The 20,720-nt window shown below is 57.0% G+C and overlaps 1 protein-coding gene across 7 annotated transcripts; it reads left to right on the top strand.

Moving 5' to 3' along the window:
- The first annotated feature begins 2,455 nt into the window (after positions 1-2,455).
- GPR132 (G protein-coupled receptor 132) lies at positions 2,456-19,452 on the top strand. 7 transcript variants are annotated; one of them, XM_074394383.1, is made up of 3 exons: positions 2,456-2,807; positions 4,499-4,767; positions 9,668-19,452. In XM_074394383.1, the coding sequence occupies exon 3, from the start codon at positions 13,414-13,416 to the stop codon at positions 14,599-14,601; it is 1,188 nt and encodes a 395-aa protein (XP_074250484.1). In that variant the 5' UTR covers positions 2,456-2,807; positions 4,499-4,767; positions 9,668-13,413; the 3' UTR covers positions 14,602-19,452. The 7 variants fall into 7 exon arrangements, with proteins under 7 accessions (XP_074250484.1, XP_074250485.1, XP_074250487.1 ...); XM_074394384.1 differs by having other exon boundaries at positions 4,499-5,655; XM_010343902.3 differs by having other exon boundaries at positions 2,473-2,807; positions 13,502-19,452.
- Positions 19,453-20,720: the final 1,268 nt, after the last annotated feature.

Raw genomic sequence — 20,720 nt, 5'->3', positions numbered from 1 at the left:
GGCCTGGCCAGTTGCCTCCATAATGGAGATCTGCGCAGAGCGCTGCAGGCATGGCATACAGCGGCTCCCTCCAGGGTCCCCTCGGTGCTGGACGTTTGCTGACGCTGTGCTGGGCAGCCTGCATCTGTCTTGGTGCCGTGTCTTGGCAAGGGCACACCACCCTGAGCAATGGGCTCAGATGTGCCTGAGACCCCACGTCAAGTCCCGTTCACTCCCTGTCACCTACCTGTTACTGGAGGTGCATTTGGGACTCCTGCCCCAGCCCCAACCCCTCCCTGAGGCTGGCTGCCTGCTCCCCACACTATCCATTCTCCACACACTCCCTCTTGCCTAGGGCCCTGACAGACCTTGGCAGGCTTCCAGAGCTGGCTGTTCAGGGTTTTTAGTGCCAGGCAAGAGTAAGGTCCTATGTCCGCCCAGGAGCTCGGGAGGTGGAGCAGGCCTCGCTGGCCCCATGCACAGGGGCTCTTCCGGGGGTCCCTCACCCCATTCTCCCAGCTCCTTCCAGCTTCACCCCTGACATGTCTTGCTCTGACCTCCCCTCCCTTATTCCTGGCCTTGTCTCCCTGGGCCCAGGCCTTCGAAGACTGACTGGACAAGTTAGCAAGCAATCACTGCCTCTGGCTTCTGGCGGGAGGGGTCCAGATGGGCCAGGACAATGGCTGGTGAACCCCTGGACATCAAGACAGTTTCTGGCGCACACAGCAGGGGTGAAGCTGCCGCCATGTCTGCAGCTGGACCCTCACCACTGCCGTGCCTGGGCTGCAGGGAGTTAAGTTATCGAGCCTGACTCAGCCCTGGGATGTTCTGGTGACTTCCTGTCTGAAACTTGCTCTCTTGCTGGGAGGGGTTCTCTGGGTATGAATCACTTTGCTGGGGTCAGGGCAGGGAGAGCCAGCTCTGTGATGGGCTTCTCAGAGACAATACCTCAGGCAGCCCCCACTGGTCCCGGAGGCCCTGTGGGACTAGGCAGGGCCGGTCCGCACCCACTAGGCTCCCAGTGTTTGTACTCCCAGGCTCTTCCCCCTCCGCCACCCCAGCCTGATTCTCCACGTGGCAGAGGCAGGGGAGCCCATACATGACCGCCAACCCCCAGCTCATACCCACAGTTCCTGCCACCCAAGGAGCCCAACTTTCCTTTCCCAGACCCCAGTGAAGGACCCAAGAAGGGGATCCAGCTGACCTCATTTGAACCAGCTATTCCCGGACAGCCTGGCAAAGGCCAGAAGGCATGGAGGGTGACAATGGCCTGAGCTGGGTCCGGGCGTCACTCCTGGACCCCTCAGCTGGGGGTGCAGAGGAGCCCTGGTGAGCACGACAGACCACCCAGTGGGGCGCAGGGAGGGGCAGGTCCCGGGGGCTGCTGGGGCCACCGACAGAAGCTGTCCCTGGCCATCACCCTCGCTGGCTGATATGCACTCTGCCTGTTGCTGTTCCAAGGGTGGGGCTGTCCTGGCCCAAAGACCCGGGAGGCCAGTGGCCCTAGGAGCAGTGGCCTGTGGGAGTCGTGTTTGCCCCGGATCCCTGCAGGATCACAGCCCCCTGGGCCAGCATTTCTGGAAAGCCAAGGTGGTCCCCGCTCTGAGACCTACACCTCTCCGCTGGGGTGGAGCTAGCCCAGCTTTCGAGGGACTCCACTGCCACATAAGCAAAGCCTCCAAAATCGCTGTTCAGAGGCAGCCTGTAGCCACGAGGTCTGCAGCAGGGGTAGCTGTGATCTACGTGGCTGGGGGAAAGCGCGGCCGGGGGCTCAGCCTCCATTGGGCTCTCCTGCCTGAGCGCACCCAACCAGCATTGTGAGGTCTTAGCTCAATGATGTCCCTGCTGCAGTGCTGGACAGTGTCACTTGGAGACATTTGTGGGCCCAGCTCCTTCCCCCAGCCCGGCCCTGCCCCCACTGCTGAAAGAGTTGGACAGGAGTGGGCACCCAGGGGGATCTCTGCCCTGAAACCCAGAAGCAGCCTGGCGGTGAGTGGGGCTGTGGGTGCTGTCCACAGTCAGCTGTCATCTTTCAAGGACATCAGGGCCACCAGGGCCAGGAGTACCACAGTGAGGGAGACTGTCCCAGGCCCCCCACCTGCCACCCTCCAGTTCCCACAGGCCCCTCACAGAGAAGACACCTGCAGGGCTCTGGCAGGCCAGCCTCAGTTCTGGATGAAGGAGGGCTTGGGGTAGGGCTGGGAATGAGTGTGGAGCATGTGTCAGCTGCTCTTTCCGCAAGGCCCTGCCCCAGGGAGAGGGAGGCAGGGAGGGGAGGTTGCTGGTGTGCAGGGTCTGTGCCTGGCCTTCCAGGACATGCAGGTACCATCCTGGTCCCAGGGCTGCAGTGAGCACACTCGGCCTCTCCACTCCTGTCACCCCAGACAGCTGGGAGGACATAGCCTCTGGGAAGCCACCTGCTCTGTGCCTGCCTGCCCCAAGAGCTGGCAACACCAGGCTGAGCTGCAGAGGAGCTGGGTTTGTCTTTCCAGGACCCCTGTGCTGTGTGTCCTGCCGTGCCTGTCTGGGGACGCAAAGGCCCCAGCCCCTGCCTGGGAGCTCCTGAGTGAGTGGAGCCGCCATAAGTGCTGTTTTTGCCAAGAGAGGTGGCTCTGGGGTTTCCTGCCACTCCCGCCCCCAGGAAGGTGACGAGGCCACACTATTATTACCAGAGAAATACCCCAGCCCCGGTTGGCCAACCCCAAGCTCAGCCCTGTTTGTGGTTAGGGGAGTTCTAGAGAGAACGTAGTTGGACCCCTGCTACTTCCTGAAACCTCAGTGAGGACTCCAGGGAGGCTGCGAGGCCAGCCGTGCAGGCGGGACCTTGGGTAAGTCACTGGGCTCTGTGCGATGGGGAGGGAGCCTGTGGGGCCAGGCCCTGGGATGGGGGCTGGGGGCTGGGAGCCAGGGGATGAGCAGCAGGGGACCTGAAGGCAAAGGTGATTTGTTGGTAAAGATGGAGGCTTTGTTGAGGGTTCTCAATCTGGGGTCCTTCCCAAGAGAGAACTGAGGACCCCCAGTGACCACAGGTGTGGTGGGGCCGGAGGATTTGGGGGGCCGGGACAATGGCTTCCATTATACCTTTGTGGCTGTCACCTTTCCCAAGACTTGCTTCTGGAAAAGGCTTGCCTTGGCTACTGGTCCAGACAGCGGTGAGTCAGGGGGCAGGACTTTGTCCCTGGAATCTCTCCTTGGCCACTTGCTTCCGTGACTGGTGGGAGGCATCGAGGGGCCGGGCTTCTCTCTGGGGTCTGTGCTGCTTTTGGGGTTACACAGAGGGAGAAGCAGGGTGTCGGGGGCTGTGCCGGGGTGAGGAGTAGTCAGCCTAGACTCGTGGTAAGATTCTGGGGCTGGGCAGGTCACAGGACTCCAGAGCGGTGTCTGGCGCACACGGCATGGTATGTATGTGTGTTGGGAGGGGACGTACACTCTGTCAAGTACAGGACTTGTAGTTATACCACTGCAGGGGCTAAGACTGATGCTGAAGACTGGCCAGTCGGGCTGGGCACAAAATGACGTTTCAGGAGATTGGCCTGAGAGGTGGGAGGGCAGAGAGTCCTGGAAGATAGGATGGGGTCAGATAAGATGAGGTGGGATGAGATAAGAACTCAGAATGCCTGAAAGACTCACCTCATCAGCAATCTCTGAAAGATACGTTTTAAAAATCTATCAAATTGGGGCCAGGCACGGGGGCTCATGCCTGTAATCCCAGCGTTTGGGAGGCCGAGGCGGGTGGATCACTTGAGGTCAGGAGTTCAAGACCAGCCTGGCCAACATGGTGAAACCCCATCTCTACTAAAAATAAAAAAATGAGCTGGGCATGGTGGCTCGTGCCTGTAGTCCCAGCTACTCCAGAGGCTGAGGCAGAAGAATTGCTTGAAACCAGGAGGTGGAGGTTGTAGTGAGATCGAGCCATTGCATTCCAGCCTGGGCGACAAGAGCAAGACTCCATCTCAAAGAAAATCAAAAAAATCTGTCAAATTGGAGGAGCCGGGTATTGGAGCTGGTGACTCAACAGCTCCCTCCTTGGGGTTTGTCTCAAATGTGACGCAGAAACGAGGTCACAGATTTGCCTGGCGCCAAAGCAGGTGGGAGTGAAAGATGGAAATGGCCAGGAATGCCCAGCAACCAAGAAACAGCTTAGAAATTACAGGCAAACCCACAAGACAGACCTCAGGAGCCTTAGGAGCCGTTTGCGGCCAGAGGGTGGAATGAGGAACTGCTCCCTGCACATGGTGGGGGCCAGGGCTCCTTCTCTGTCCTTTTGTGTCTGTCTGAAAAGTTCCATAATAAAAAGTTACAGAGTGGTGGCTCACACCTGTAATCCCAGCACTTTGGGAGGCTGAAGTGGGCAGATCGCTTGAGCCCAGGAGTTTGAGACCAGCCTGGGCAACATAGCGAAACCTCGTCTCTAGGAATAAAAACAATTTGGGAGGCTGAGGCAGGAGGATCATTGGAGCCCAGGTGTTTGAGACCAGCCTGGGCAACATGGCAAACCCTGTTTCTACTAAAAATACAGAAAAAAAGAATTAGCCTGGCATGGTTGTGCGCCTGTCAAGTCCCAGATACTCAGAAGACTGAGGGAGAATCGCTTGAACCTGGGAGGTAGAGACTGCAGTGAGCTGAAATCGCACCACAGCACTTCAGCCTGGGCGACAGAGTGAGACTCCACCTCAAAAAGGAAAGAAAAGAAGAAAGAAACAAAGAAAGAAGGAACGAACACAGGTTCACAGAGGAACACAGGAGTGCGTGCAGAGTGGCCTCGTGAGCTGGCGTGCTGAGGGTGAGGTAAGGTAGGCTGGACACTGGAAGAGAACAGCAGAGGGCTGGCCTCGGGGGCTGCCAAGGTGTGGCTTGAAGACAGAGCTGGACCAGGATACCCAGCTGGACCACAGTTGCCCGGCATGGAGGCTGGGAGATGGGGCCGTGGTCATGTGCTGAGGGGAGGTGGAGGCAGAGCCAGGGCCAGCAGGGGTGGGAGCTGCCGGTGGGGCTCAGGGGTGGGTGGACAGGGTTGTCGGGCTGACCTGGGCCCACCCACACTGTGGTCTTGTGGCTGGAGTCAACTGAGGGACCTCGCCATGGCCATCATGTTTGGCCATGCTGCCCTGAATCCAGCTGGAGTTGGACAGTGATGGGGTGGGGGCTCAGCCTTTCATAGTCCCTCAGAGCAGACCAAAGACAGAGCCCCCAAGTCCACCATGCCAGGCTGGCATTGCTGCAGCTGTGGGCATGGTGGACTGTCCCCTGAGCTCTGGAGGGCTGGGGCACCTTGCTGCTGATTGAGGAGAGGGAGGCTGCGTGGGGGGCCATTCCCACAGGGCTCACCCCCCCAACCATCCATGCTGCAGCTGAGAGGAGCTCCGCCAGTGGGCCTGACAGGTGGGGCAATGAGAAGAAGGAGCGGTCCCCATGCACAGCTGGGGGGATCCTCCCACGACAGAAGGGTGGCACCTGCTTCCTGATGTGGGACAACACAGGAAGCCTCTGCCTAGCCTTGTCCTTCCACCTGAAGACCCAGCCCCGGGGAAGCCGAGAGAGGCCCCGGGCCCCACTGCGCCCTCCCCGAGGAAGAGCCGTGCCTGAAACACAGGCGACCTGCTGTGCCCCGTGCCCCTTTCTGAGGAAACAGCCCTGGCCACTGACTGGGATAGGCCACGACATGGCAGCAGGCAGGTGGGGCTGCTGGGTTGGCTGGCAAGAGGACCCTGAGCCCCCATCCTGGGCTCACTCACCTCGAAAAGAGGCAGAGGCTCCCAAAGGCAGCAGGAGTGGTGGGTGCGGCGCAAGGGTGGTGAGCAGGTGCTGGCGGGACCCCGGACCCTGGTCCAGGAAGGCCCTTGAGGAGGATGATGACAAAGCCTGGAGGTGGTCTGAGGAGCAAAGGCTGGTGCAGGGCTCCCCTGGCGCCCAAGCCTAGCTGGCGTGCGTGGTGAGGAGCGGGACCTGGTGCAGGGCCTTGCCGCTGGGCCCACGTCCTGGTGGGAGGCCGGTGCCAGGGCTGCCCCGTCCTGGCTTGTTCTCCTGCTGAGCCCACTGACTCTTTCCAGGCATCTTCTCCAGGTTGTCATGCCAAAAGGTTAGGCCCGTGCCAGGACCGGGACATCGGCAGCCAGGGCTGTGTGGGCCACATGGGATGAGCTCGATAGGCAAGTGGCCCCGGCTCCCACCCCGGGCCGGTCTCTGCTCTCAGCATAGGGGCCTGGAGCCCAGAGGGGCCTCGCCGCCGTGAGAGACTGCGGTCGATGGGCCGGGAGGGGAGTGTGCGTTCTCAGCTCAGCTACCACTTCCTTTGGTTTTGCAGAAGTGCTTGCAGCACTGTGCCCAGGGTTGCTGGCTGGCATGGGGGAGGACTGGGCGGCCCTGCCCTGTACCAGCAAGATCGTGTCCTCCCAGGTTTGGGAGGGTTTCCAGAACCCTTGGTCCAGTTAAAGTGAGGCAGGCAGACTCCCCGGAGCCCCTCCCTGGGCAGCTCAGCCGTTCTGATGGGACCCAGGGGCCTCAGGCAGCGGCTCCGAGGGCTCACTCCTGCTCATTCGCGGGGAAAGGCCCTGCCTCGTGTTATTTAGAATTTGAAAGGCGGGGAAGGGCCGGCTGCAACCAAGGAGCAGGAGCGTGCAGGCCTCCAGGGCCACTGTGCGGCCTGGCCGCTGAGGAGGGAAGCCCCCCACACCCCTGGGGCTCAGAAGGAGCCGGTTCCAGGAGGCTCCGGCGTGCCCCCAGCCCACTCGGCCCCTCCTCTGCTGGGGTTGGCCTTCCTTGGCCCTCCTGGTTCCGGCTCAGTGCTTCCTCACCTACTGACCCCCTCTGTTTTGGGCATGACCAGAGAGCCCTGCATCTCTTGCTGGGCCTTGGAGCTGGGCGCAGCAGCCAGATGACACAGCCACAGGCATCTTGGCGAAGCAACAGCTGGGAGGGCAGTGCAAGGCACACAGGCCCCCGAGGGAGGGTCTGAAGACCTTTAGCGCCATCCCACCACCTCCACCCAGGGGGCCATCCCTCTATCTCCACCCAGGGGGGTGTCTGCCATCTCCGCTCAGGGGGCTGGCCCGAGACGCAGGGAGGAGTGGATGCTGACTCCAGGCACTGGCAGGGTAGGGGCAGAATCAGGAGGCCCACGGCCCCTCTGGCCAAACCGCCTGTCCTGGGAGGGGACTGACTGCACTTACTGGCTTCCTGTGAGAGTCTCAGCTGACAGAGGGCAGCACCGGGCATTGTGGGGTGGGGGTTGGGCCTGGCACCAAGCAGGCAGGATTGGAGCCAGTAAGGCAGCTGCCAGACTCAGATTCCATCCTTGAACGGGGGTCCAGAGACAGCAGGGCGAGACCCTCAGGCTTTGCAGGGCTCTGGGCGAGGCATAAACACTGTCTGAGGATGGGTTTAGGGCACTTGCCTCCCTGCAAACCCTCTTTGGCTGCTCAGGATGGTGCTTGTTTTCGAGGCACCTCAGGTTAGGGACAGGCCCCTGGGTGCCCTGCACGGCCCCGTGCGTGCTCTGAGCCATCCGATGCCCACCCCCCGGGCCTCCCTCCGCCGTGGGTGACACAGCTTCCAGGCTAGGTGCACGCCACACTTCGGGTAGTTACTTCACCAGGAAAAATTCCTAGAAGGGGTTTAACAGGGTCAAAAGTTAAAGCACATTTAAGATTTTCAGAAACATACTGCAAAATTTTGCTGCAAGCCGATTCATCCTCCGTCAGTCCCATAGAAGGACACCCACCTTCTCTCACACGCTATGAATTAAAAAGTTCTTTCTTTTTGCCAACACGGTAGGCCAAAAAGATTTTAAAGGACTGCCTTTCAGATGTTCGTGTTTGCATTTCTTTGATTAGAAGTGGAGTTGAGAGCTGGGCGCGGTGGCTCAAGCCTGTAATCCCAGCACTTTGGGAGGCCGAGGCGGGTGGATCACAAGGTCGAGAGATCAAGACCATCCTGGTCAACATGGTGAAACCCCGTCTCTACTAAAAATACAAAAAATTAGCTGGGCATGGTGGCACGTGCCTGTAATCCCAGCTACTCAGGAGGCTGAGGCAGGAGAATTGCCAGAAACCAGGAGGTGGAGGTTGCGGTGAGCCGAGATTGCGCCATTGCACTCCAGCCTGGGTAACAAGAGCGAAACTCCGTCTCAAAAAAAAAAAAAAAAAAAAAAGAAGTGGCGTTGAGCATTTTTCACATTTTAGGAGCTTTTTTTTTGAGACAGAGTCTCTCTGTCGCCCAGGCTGGAGTGCAACAGTGCAAACTCAGCTCACTGCAACCTCCACCTCCTGGGCTCAAGCGATCCTCCCACAGCCTCCCGAGCAGCTGGGACTACATGTGTGCGCCATGATGCCTGTTTATATTTTTGTGGTTATGGGGTGTCACTATATTGCCCAGGCTGGTCTTGAACTCCTGGACTCAAGTGATCCTCCCACCTCACCTCTCAGAGTGCTGGGATTTACAGGTGTGAGTTACCATACCAGACTTTAGGGCTAGCTTTGTCTTCTGTGAAAGCTCATCAAGTTTCTTTTCTCTCCCAGCTTTATAAAGATAGAACTGACGGCCAGGCACAGGGGCTCACGCCTGTAATCCCAGCACTTTCAGAGGCCAAGGTGGGCAGATCACCAGGTCAGGCGATCAAGACAATCCAGGTCAACATGATGAAACCCCATCTCGACTAAAAACATAAAAATTAGCTGGGCGCGGTGGCACATGCCTGTAATCCCAGCTCCTTGGGAGGCTGAGGCAGGAGGATCACTTGAACCAGGGAGTTGGAGGTTGCAATGAGCCAAGATCGCACCACTGCACTTTAGCTTGGCAACAGAGCAAGACTCTATCTCAAAAAAAAAAAAAAAAAAGATATAACTGACAAACAAGAATTGTGCATAGGACAGGCGCAGTGGCTCACGCCTATAATCCCAGTGCTTTGGGAGACCGAGGTGGATAGATCATTTGAGATCAGGAGTTCAAGACCAACTTGGCCAACATGGTGAAACCCCGTCTCTGAAAAATACAAAAATTGGCCAGGCACAGTGGCTCATGCCTGTAATCCCAGCACTTTGGAAAGGTGGATCACCTGAGGCCAAAAGTTCGAGACCAGCCTGGCCAATGTGGTAAAACTCTGTCTCTACTAAAAATACAAAAACTAGCTGGGTGTGGTGGTATGTGCCTGTAATCTCAGCTACTTGGTAGGCTGAGACAGGAGAATCACTTGAAGCCAGGAGGTGGAGTTTGCAGTCAGCCGAGATCGAGCCATTGCACTCCAGCCTGAGCAACAGAGCACAACTCCGTCTTTAAAAAAATAAAAAATTAGCTGGGTATGGTGGCAGGCGCCTGTAGTCCCAGCTACTCGGCAGACTGGGGCAGGAGAATCATTTGAATCCGGGAGGCAGAGGTTGCAGTGAGCTGAGATTGCGCCACTGCACTCCAGCCTGGGTGACAGAGCCAGACTCCGTCTCAACAACAACAAACAACAACAACAAAAAGAATCGTACAAAGTCATGGTGCATGACGTGATGTTCCGATGCCTGCTGGCTTGGAGCCTGGCTTCTGTTTATCCTATGGGATGTGATGGCAGATCCTTAACTTTAAAAAACACCTGCAAATCAGCGAGGCGCTTAGTAAATTAGGAAATACTAGCTGTTTTGTCAATGAATTAATTTGTGGTTTAATCTGATTTCCCTAAAGCAATTTCAACCTACTCTTTCTCCAGGTCATTTTAAACTCTCAGAGTGAACATCCTGATAGGACCGACAAGACGCATGACATGTCCTTAGAAAGCTTATTTTAGAGCCACACTGAGAGCGGAAGCAGCCCAGTATGTCAGGTGAGAGAGCCTTCTCCGACTTTGAACACGTAAGAGGGAGCCTGTAAGAAGTTTTCCATGAAGCAGGTTGTCTCATAATTCAAAAATTAACAAATAAAAATAGATTATCAAGATAAAAACTAGTGCAGCAATAATAAATCTAGAGGAGTTCCATGGAGAAATGAAGGACTGATCTCATCATTCCTTCTCGAAGTTCTAGGAAGCCAGGAACAGAAATGAGGGCATAATTGGTGGCAGCTGGGAGGGTGGCGCAGAGCTGAGTCAGGGCTGTCCCACAGGTCCCACAGGAGCCCTGCATGGTCCGGGCATGAGGAGCTGACCGCCACCTCTCCCCATCTATGCGTCCCCTGGTACTGTTGCCCCTATTTCTGACCAGGAAGATGCTCTTCCCAGGAGGTCACTTGTGGGTGTGGGGGAGTGGGGGACAGCCTCCTCACCAGATTCGCAAAGAGCCACAGACAGCAAGGACCTGGGGTCCAGAGGTGAAGGTCCCAAGGCTTCGTGAAGGCTGGAGCAGGGAGCATGGGACTGAGGGGCGCTGAGGCCCTGACTGAGACCACACGGGCGACAGTGTGTGGGGCAGGGGAGGGGCCACAGCGGCTCTGTGTGGGCTAAGGCTGGGAGGGGCCCCTGTGGCCACCCCGGTCTTGCCGGGGTCTCCCCTTGTGTTTTGGATTCTGGAACGCTCTACCTCCCAGGGCGTGCGACTGCCCTGATGGACACAAGGCGTGTTGGGGGCAGAAACTGCCTCTGAGCTCAGGACTCACACTGCAAGGCTGGCGCACTCGTTTGATGGGAAAAGGGCAGTTCGGGTGAAGAACAGTGTGTGCAGACACAGGCGTTGGCCCCCCCACCCCCACCTGAGAACTGTCTCCACTGCCCCCTGCCACAGTCCCATTTCTTGAGTGAAGTGGTGACAACTGCATGTGCCACAGCTCAGCCACACCTACCCTCTCCCCTTCCCAGGTAGGAAGGTGAGCCGGGCCAGGCCACTCACACCCAGAGAAACCAGACAGGCGCAGGGAGGCTGTGGGGAGACGGGAGCCCTGCACACTGGGGCGGAAGATGGGGCAGCCCAGCCACCGTGGAGGACAGGGAGGGGCGCCCCAGAAGATGAGACGGAACTGCTGTGAGACCCAGCAATTCCAGCTCTGGGTCTGACCCAGGAGAACGGAAAGCAGGGACGTGAACAGACCCCTTCATGTTCCTAACAATGTAATTCCCAGCAGCTCAGCTAAGGTGCAGAGGCAGCCCAGCGTCCATGGGCAGAGGAATGACAAGCAGAACACCGCACATGCCAGGTTTGGAGGATGGTTCACAGTGGAAGACCACGGTGGAATATAACTATTTTTATACTTTTGATGAGACTCCAGAAGGAACACTGAATGCAATGGAATGCCAGCCTGCCTTTGAAAGGAAGGAGAATCCTGGCACACACTGAGACAGGAGGGAGCTTGAGGACATCGTGGTGATGGAGCCAGTGAGACGTGAAAGGGCAGGCTGAGGACACGCACAGATGCCCACCCACGTGGGGAGGTGGCAGGGGAGCCCAGCACACAGACACAAAGTGAAGCGGAGGCTGGGTGGGGGGGAGCAAATGCGGAGGGAGTGCTTCCTGGGGCAGGTGAGAAAGCTCTTTCATTAGGGAAGATGAGAACGTTGTGCTGCAGGATGTTGGTGATGGTTGCAGAAGAAGGTGAATGTGCTAATCAGAAATGGTTACAATGGTAAATTCCTTGTTATGTGTATTTTGCCACAATTTTTCAATTTTTTTTTCCCTTGAGATTGAGTCTCGCTCTGTTACCCAGGCTGGAGTGCAGTGGCACGATCTTGGCTCACTACAGCTTCCGCCTCCCAGGTTCAAGTGATTCTCCTGCCTCAGTCTCGAGAGTAGCTGGGATTACAGGCGCGCGCCACCATGCCTCGCTAATTTTGTATTTTCAGTAGAGACGAGGTTTCTCCATGTTGGTCAGGCTAGTCTCGAACTCCTGACCTCAGGCAATCTGCCTGCCTTGGCCTCCCAAAGTGCTGGGATTACAGGCATGAGCCACCGTGACTGGCCAAATTTCTTAAATGGACAAAAACAATTGGCCAGGCTGAGGCAGGAGAATCCCTTGAACCCGAGAGGCAAAGATTGCAGTGAGCTGAGATCGTATCACTGCACGCCAGCTTGGGCATCAACAGTGAAAGACTCCATCTCAAAAAAAAAAAAACAGGTGAGCGGCACAATGGGGGCTCGGGGCCAACCCTGCTCGGGGTGACTTGGCCCATTGTGCTGGCCCTCAGGTCCAAGAGGGAGGTCAAAGAACCTATGATCTCCTCCTGTGGAAGGTTCCTGAGGCCAGGGGGCTGGATGGTGCTAGGGACCCCCACCCCATGCCAGGGCACAGCTGAAGTCTTCTCCGCCTGGAGCTGCTGTACCAGAGAAGTGTGGCGACACACCGAGCATCCCCTGGGCGCTGAGGGCAGGTCTGTCCACCGCTTTCTGCTGACTCGGAGGTGGGGGCTCCATGGTCTGTAACCAGAGAAGGCATAGAAGCATGAACACAGCCAGCTTGTGAAGCCGGGACACTAGAGCCTGCGGTGCTGGCAGAGCTCTGGGAGTCACACCCTGCACACCCTGCATGACCGCCAGCAGCCCCCGGCTGGAGAGGATGAGCTTCTGACCCTGCAGAGCTGTGACCGGGGCAGTTGCTGAGATCACTTTGATCTTTTCTTCTGCCCTTTCGCACATTTAAGGACCTTTGTGATTATATTGGGACCACCAGATGATCCAGAATAATCTCTTTATTTGACTGTCAGCTAGTTAGTAATCTTCATTCAACCTGCCACCTTAGCTCCCCTTTGCCTGGTAACCTATCATCTCTGCATGTCCCAAGGATTAGGATTCAGACATCTTCTGGGTGGGGTCATTATTCTGCCTACCACCGCGAGGAGGACTATCACCTGACATAGTGAGAAGAGGGTCAGTCCACCAGGAAGACAGAGCCATGTATGACTCCTATGCCCCCATTAACAATAGCTTCGAATCCATAAAGCAAGCACTGAGAGAATACAAGGGGGAGCGGACGACTCTGCCATCCTCAGAGGAGCTTTTACTGATCTTTTTAAGTAATTGACAGTTCACACAGGCAAAGAAAGATGTAGGAAGACTAGAGATTAGGCTAGGGCTGTGCCCACCTTCGGGGCCAGGCAGGGAGTGGTGGCAAATTGGGAACGGCACTGAAGCAGGGTAGTAACAGTGTCTAACAGACTGCTTAGAAGAGCCCTCACAGCAATAAAAGGATAAACACTCTTTTCAAACACACAAGCAACAGAGTCTCACTCTGTCTCCCAGGCTGGAGTGCAGTGGCACGATCTCGGCTCACTGCAACCTCTGCCTCCTGGGTTCAAGCAATTCTCTTGCCTCCGCCTCCCGAGTAGTTGGGACCACAGGCACAATATCATGCCCAGCTAATTTTTTGTATTTTTAGTAGGGATGGGGTTTCACCATGTTGGCCAGGGTGGTTTTGATCTCTAAACCTCGTGATCCGCTCGCCTCATCCTCCTAAAGTGCTGGGATTACAGGCGTGAGCCACCCTGCCCATTCTGGAAATGTCTTAAACACCTGCGCGTGTCTAGTCTGAGCGACCATGAAGCTTCTGTCCTTTCCTCCCACAGTAAAGTCTCTCCCGGTGGTTTCCAGGGACTCCCGTCCTCACTCTTGTCTCTGTCCCACAGGAAACGCCACCCCAGCGACCACCCTGTGGGCTTCCACGGGCCTCCCCACCAAGACCTGCAGCAACGTGTCGTTTGAGGAGAGCAGGGTGGTCCTCATCGTGGTGTACAGCACCGTGTGCGTGCTGGGGCTGCCGGCCAACTGCCTGACCGCGTGGCTAGCGCTGCTGCAGGTGCTGCAGGGCAACGTGCTGGCCGTCTACCTGCTCTGCCTGGCGCTCTGCGAGCTGCTGTACGCCGGCACGCTGCCACTCTGGGTCATCTACATCCACAATGAGCACCGCTGGACCCTGGGCCTGCTGGCCTGCAAGGCCACCGCCTACGTCTTCTTCTGTAACATCTACGTCAGCATCCTCTTCCTGTGCTGCATCTCCTGCGACCGCTTCGTGGCCGTGGTGTACGCGCTGGAGAGTCGGGGCCACCGCCGCCAGAGGACCGCCATCCTCATCTCCGCGTGCATCTTTATCCTTGTGGGGATCGTTCACTACCCGGTGTTTGAGACGGAAGACAAGGACACCTGCTTCGACATGCTGCAGATAGACAGCAGGATCGCTGGGTACTACTATGCCAGGTTCACCGCCGGCTTCGCCATCCCGCTGTCCATCATCGCCTTCACCAATCACCGGATCTTCAGGAGCATCAAGCTGAGTGTGGGTCTGAGCGCCGCCCAGAAGGCCAAGGTGAAGCACTCAGCCATCGCAGTGGTGGTCATCTTCCTGGTCTGCTTCGCCCCGTACCACCTAGTTCTCCTCGTCAAAGCTGCCGCCTTTTCCTACTACAGAGGAGACAGGAACTCCATGTGTGCCTTGGAGGAGAGGCTGTACACAGCGTCCGTGGTGTTTCTGTGCCTGTCCACCGTGAACAGCGTGGCTGACCCCATCATCTACGTGCTGGCCACAGAACATTCCCGCCAAGAAGTGTCCAGAATCCACAAGGGGTGGAAACAGTGGTCCATGAGGACAGACATCACCAAGCTGACCCACACCAGGGACACCGAGGAGCTGCAGTCGCCCGTGGCACGGGCAGACCACACCTTCTCCGGGCCTGTGCACCTACCGGGGTCACCATGCTCCCCTAAGAGGCTGATGGAGGAGTCCTGCTGAGCCCACTGTGTGGCGCGGAGGCGGGCAGGCTGGGGGTTCTGGGGCCAGCAATGTGGCTCCTGTCCACTGAACCCCCAGCCACAGTGCCCGTGTCCCCTCCGGAAGACAAACTCCCAACTTCTCGTTTCTGAAGCCACTCCCTCGGTGACCCCTGGCCCTGGGCTTTCCCACATGGAAGGTGGCTGCATGCTAAGGGTGCAGCCATGCCTCCAGGCTGCCGGGAGCCCAGAGAGCGTGTGACAGGCAGTGGGGCCTCTTCATCAGCAGCCCGCCTGGCTGGCTCCCTCCGCTGTGGGCAGGCAGCAGGGCTGCTGGCAGAGGTAGCCGGTGGCTGCCCTGTTCACATTAGTGCTGATGACTTTATTTTCTGGGCATTTCTGCAAGTGTCGCCCGGATGCAGTGGCACGCATGGGCCCTCCAAGCTCCTGTCTCAGAACGCCAGAGGGCAACATGCCGGGGGTCACCCAGCACTGTGGCAGCACCCAGTAGGGCATAGGGCAGCTCGCCACCTCCAAGGGGGTAGAAGCCCTTGTCGGGGGTTGGGTCTGTGCTGAGCCGGAAGGTCTCTCGGGAGCTGTGGGGCAGGGTGGCCAGCTTCTCCAGCTCCCAGAGGGCAGCCCAGGCGTCCTCCATGGGGGACCCCAAATACCCACGTCCAGAGCACCAGGTGGCAGGACAGGCATGACACAGCCACGGCAGAGCCAAGGGGTGCCAGAGTCCCCAGCTGCATCCTCGGGGAGAAGCTGGTGAGGTGTCTGCACGAGGTGGGGTCCACGCACCCAGCCTCTCACTGAGGCAGGAGCGCGGCAGCTGGCTTGCTTGTCTGACAGAGAAAGTCAGCTCCCTGTACCCTTGGGGCCAAGTCAGATCTGGCTCTGCCCCGACAGGCCCTGCCTAGGCCAGGTCACAGTGATAACCTGGTTTCCCCATCTGTAAAATAGGGCCAATGACACCGACCTCGCGGGGCCACCATTGGGGTCCATCTTCCTCCCTGCACTCAGCGCACCGAGCCGGGCGACAGGGAGCCCAGCGCCCAGCACAGTGCAGGGGCTTCCAGCATGGCGGCGCAGCGCGGTGGGGCTGAGCTGCACTTTCATTTTGTAAGGCAGCTGTGCAGTCATTTTTCTTTAAAAAAAAAAATCATTTTGTTAGAGACAGGGCCTTGCTCTGTTGCTCTATTGCCTGGGCTGGAGTACAGTGGCACCATCATAGCCCATTGCAGCCTCAAACTCCTGGACTCAAGCGATCCTCCCACCTCAGCCTCCTGAATAGCCGGGACTACAGGCATGCACCACCACAAACCCAGCCAAAATTGCCGTCTTTCTTGAGAGAGTCATCAGAAAAATATAACATGGAAAAAACCTTGTCTCTTTTTTTTGGTATTAAAAGAAAATAGCCCGGCATAGTGGCTCACGCCTGTAATCCCAGCACTTTGAGAGGCCGAGGTGAGCAAATCACAAGGTCAAGAGGTTCAGCCTGGCCAACCTGGTGAAACCCTGTTTCTACTAAAAATACAAAAATTAGCTGGGCGTGGTGGCGTGCACCTGTAGTCCCAGCTACTCCAGAGGCTGAGGCGGAAGAATTACTTGAACCCAGGAGGCAGAGGTTGCAGTAAGCTGAGATCATGCCACTGCACTCTAGCCTAGCAACAGAGCGAGACTCTGTCTCAAAAAAAAAAAAAAAAAAAAATGGCTGGGCGCGGTGGCTCAGCCTGTAATCCCAGCACTTTGGGAGGCCGAGGCGGGTGGATCACGAGGTCAAGAGATCGAGACCATCCCGGTCAACATGGTGAAACCCCGTCTCTACTAAAAATACAAAAAATTAGCTGGGCATGGTGGCGTGTGCCTGTAATCCAAGCTACTCAGGAGTCTGAGGCAGGAGAATTGCCTGAACCCAGGAGGCGGAGGTTGCGGTGAGCCGAGATCGCGCCATTGCACTCCAGCCTGGGGTAACAAGAGCGAAACTCCATCTCAAAAAAAAAAAAAAAAAATTTAAATAAAGAAAAAGAATTCAATTTAACCTTTAAGTGAACATTTCTCCTGCTGTGAGAGGAGTGTGCCCCTTGACTCTCATAAGAACAGCTGTGACCAGGCACTTGAAAAGTTGTGGCTGAGGTTTTGGACCTTCTGCAATACTCAGGGCTAGGGCGGGAGGGATCCTAAGGATGTCAGGGGCTTAGTGTCCTGTGGCTACAACCAGTCACCAAAATTTGGTGGCTCAAAACAGTAAAACGGGCAGGGCGCGGTGGCTCACACCTGTAATCTCAGCATTTGGGGAGGCCAAGGCGGGTGGATCACCTGAGGTCAGGAGTTCAAGACCAGCCTGGCCAACATGGCGAAACCGCGTCTCTACTAAAAATACAAAAAAATTAGCTGGGCCTGGTGTCGTGCACCTGTAGTCTCAGCTACTCTGGAGGCTGAGGCAGAAGAATTGCTCGAACTCGGGAGGTGGAGGTTGCAGTGAGCCAAGATTGAGCCATTGCACTCCAGCCTGGGCAACAAGAGCAAATTCCGTCTCAAACAACATCAGCAACAACAAAACAGTTCTCTCACAGCGCTGAAGGCCAGAGCCACTTTTTCATTTTTTGTTGCCACAAATAACAGCCTCATTCCCATGCCAGATCCCAGACTGCAGACTGGGCGCCATCTCACCCACCGGTAGGGACAGCAGGGCTGGGCCGAGGCAGCCAGAGTACCTGGCTCAGTTGAGGGACTGCCCAGACTGGCTGGTGTCACAGTGGCAGGAAGGTTACTGGGCATAGCCAGGCGAGGTGACACCTGCAGTCTCAGCTGCTCAGGAGGCTAAGGCGGGAGGATCGTTTGAGCCTGGGAGGTGGAGGCTGCAGTGAGCTAGGACTGCACCACTGCACGTGGGGAGGCCAGAGGGTGCTTGGGAGCAATCTCTGTGGCGAAATTTAAAAATGGACACCAGGCTGCAGGACCCAGGACAGTCACCATCAGGTGGAGAAGCTCTATGCAAACACAAACCACTGAGTCAAACCCAAGGGGTGGGGCTCACCTGATGGGTAGGGCAGCTACGGGGACCTTGCCCAAGGTGAGGCCCAGATGGGACCAGGCACCCAGGAAGGGAGGCCCAGATGGCCCTTGATGCTGAGACCCTCAGGGGCTGTGGGCAGAGGGCAGCAGCTGGGGAGGTGGAGGTCACGGACCTGCCTGGCTCCTCACTGCCCTGCAGCTGCTCTGGCAATCAGCAAGGGTCACAGCATGGCTTTGTCATCAGCCACTGCTCACTGACCACAGGCCCTGGACCTGTCATCCGGCTCGTGCTGCTGGTGGGAGCGTCTGAGGTCGCCATTGCTGGGAGCCGCCCCGTGTGGAGTCTGTGCTCACTCAGTCTCACTATCCACCTCTTCCTTGCCCTGCTCTCCCTCGCCCAGGCACCTCTCCACAAGGTGCTCCCAAGGGCACCCCAGGTAGTGAGAAGGCCACAGTGAAGCCCACGCAGAGAGGCAGGAATGAGGAAGGAAGCCCCGAGGGCCACCCCTGCCCCGGGCACTGGTCCCTGCCCTCCAGGCTCAGGCCACAGTTGCCCCTTCAGACACTCTTCAGACAGGGCCTGGGAGGGTTAGTGCCAGCATCTGCTCACTGCCCTGTCCTCCACCCTGTTGAAACGGTGACAGGGAGAGAAGACCACCCAGACCCCCAACCCGCGGAATAGCTCTCCCAGGTCCTACCGCGAGGAAGACGCCTGCACGCCAGGGGCAGGAGCGGTTCAGAAGCAGCACCGAAGGCTCTCCGGAAGGCGCTGTGTCCCAGGAGACCCGTCCACGCCCACCCGACTCTGACCATCCCCACTCCACCTGGCATGCAGCAACAGCCCAGGGAGAGGCTGCGTAGCCAGGGAGGCAGGGAGCGTTTTGCTGGGAATTCTGGGATTCTCCTGCCTGGAGCTGATCCAGGGGGGCACAGCCTGGGGAGGCCACATACTCGTGGTCCCAAAGCCTCCTGGCCTTGTGGGAGGGACACGGCTTGAGGGGACAGCATAAGGGGGCAGTGCATACTGAGGACTCTTTTTTTCTTTTGAGACAGAGTCTCGCTCTGTGACCCAGGCTGAAGTGCCATGGTGCGATCTCAGCTCATGGCAGCCTCCACCTCCTGGGCTCAGGTGATCCTCCTACCTCAGTCCCCTGAAGAGCTGGGACCACAGGCATGCACCACCACACCCAGCTTTTTTTTTTTTTTTTTTTTTTTTGAGACAGGGTTTCACCACATTGCCCAGGCTGATCTTAAACTTCTGGACTCAAGTAATCCACCTGCCTCAGCCTCCCAAAATGCTGGGATTACAGGCGTGAACCACCACGCCCAGCTTTTTTTTCTTCTTTGAGAAAGGGTGTTGCTCTGTCACCCAGGCTGAAGTTGAGTGCAGTGGTGCAGTCTCAGCTCACTGCAACCTCCGCCTCCTGGGATCAGGCGATCCTCCCACCTCGGCTTCCAGAGTAACTGGGATCACAGGCACGTGCCACCATGCCCAGCCGCCCACCTAATTTTTAAATTTTTTTTGTAGGGATAGGCTCTCACTATGTCGTCCAGACTGGTCGTGAACTTCTGATCTCAAGCAATCCATCCGCCTTGGCCTCCCGAGGTGCTGGGATCACAGGCGTGAGCCAGTCCCAGCCCTAGCCCTGCTCTTGGGTAGTGAACGTGTGAATGGGAGCACACTGAATGATCGCCGGCGGCCGCACTCCTGAGAGACAGCTCGCTATGCACAGGCGATTCCAGCACTTGGTGCCTCCTTTCTTCATCCATAATTTGGGAATGGCGAATGCCCCAGAGATCTGGTGGGGCATTAATTCAGATGATACACATGTCCGATGCCTAAGATGAGCCTGGCACAGAGCCGCACTCAAAAGCATATGTCTTTTTTTTTTTTTTTTTTTTGAGACGGAGTTTCGCTCTTGTTACCCAGGCTGGAGTGCAATGGTGCGATCTCGGCTCACTGCAACCTCCGCCTCCTGGGTTCAGGCAATTCTCCTGCTTCAGCCTCCTGAGTAACTGGGATTACAGGCACGTGCCGCCATACCCAGCTAATGTTTTGTATTTTTAGTAGAGACGGGGTTTCACCATGTTGACCAGGATGGTCTCGATCTCTTGACCTCGTGATCCACCCGCCTCGGCCTCCCAAAGTGCTGGGATTACAGGCGTGAGCCACCGCGCCCGACCAAGGATATGTCTTTAGATCTTCATTAAAGATCTTCTTCATATGAAGTTAGATCTTCATTTAGCTTCCTCCTGGGTTTCCCCCAGTGGGGGATCCTGCCAGGACAGACCTTCTGCTGTGAAAGGTCCGCCTGTTCCCAAGAATGGCCCTTAGAGGGTGCCAGGCGGCGGGTCTTGAATGCGTCAGGCAGGTTTCGCGTTCCCGCGAGCTGCCGCCCGCGGCCGCCAGGGTGCAGCAGCTGCAAAGGGCGCCGGTGGACCTGGGGCCCTGTATCCAGACCTTTCCTAAATCCTCACCTGCCTGTACAGGCACTCGTGGAAAATACTTGACGTTGCTTTGTGTGTGTGCATTCATCTAGCTTTTTATTTTGAAATAGTTCCCAATTTGCAGAAAGTGGCAGACAGTGCAGAGAGACCTGGATGCTGCTGTCACACAATTCCCCAGCCATGCACATGCCCTGCTAGTCCTTCTCTGGCTCCTGCTTCTGTGCCACTTGAGAGCAAGTTTCGGACTTCAGGCTTGCTCCCCTAAGCCGCTCAGAGAGTATTTTGGAAAGAAACAAACTCTCTCCCAAGCAATTGCAGTGAACCTTGAAAAACCAGGAAGCCACCAGTGACCTTTCAACTCCACAGAGCCCGTGCCAATTTTCCCACTGTCTTGATGACATCCTTTGCTGGTCTTTGTGGGACAGCCCTCCTCACTCTAGCCTTGTGTGTTTTCTGTGGGGTCTGCATTTCCAGGAGGAACCCTCTGAGCGGTGAGACTTTTCTCTCTTAACACCCTACCGGAGGCCACAGGGCCACTGTGGCCATCGTGGTGATGGCAACCCTCGTCACTTGGGTATGATGGTGTCTGCCACCATCCCCCACTGGAAAGTTAATTAGTCAGCATTTTGCATTGATTAATGAATAAGCAATTATTCCGTCATGTCTGGGGAGAGG

This window comes from Saimiri boliviensis, chromosome 2 (genome assembly GCF_048565385.1).
Source record: "Saimiri boliviensis isolate mSaiBol1 chromosome 2, mSaiBol1.pri, whole genome shotgun sequence".
Lineage (NCBI taxonomy): Eukaryota > Metazoa > Chordata > Mammalia > Primates > Cebidae > Saimiri > Saimiri boliviensis.
The sequence above is the reverse complement of the archived record's forward strand: the minus strand, read 5'-3'. Positions and strand labels throughout refer to the sequence as shown.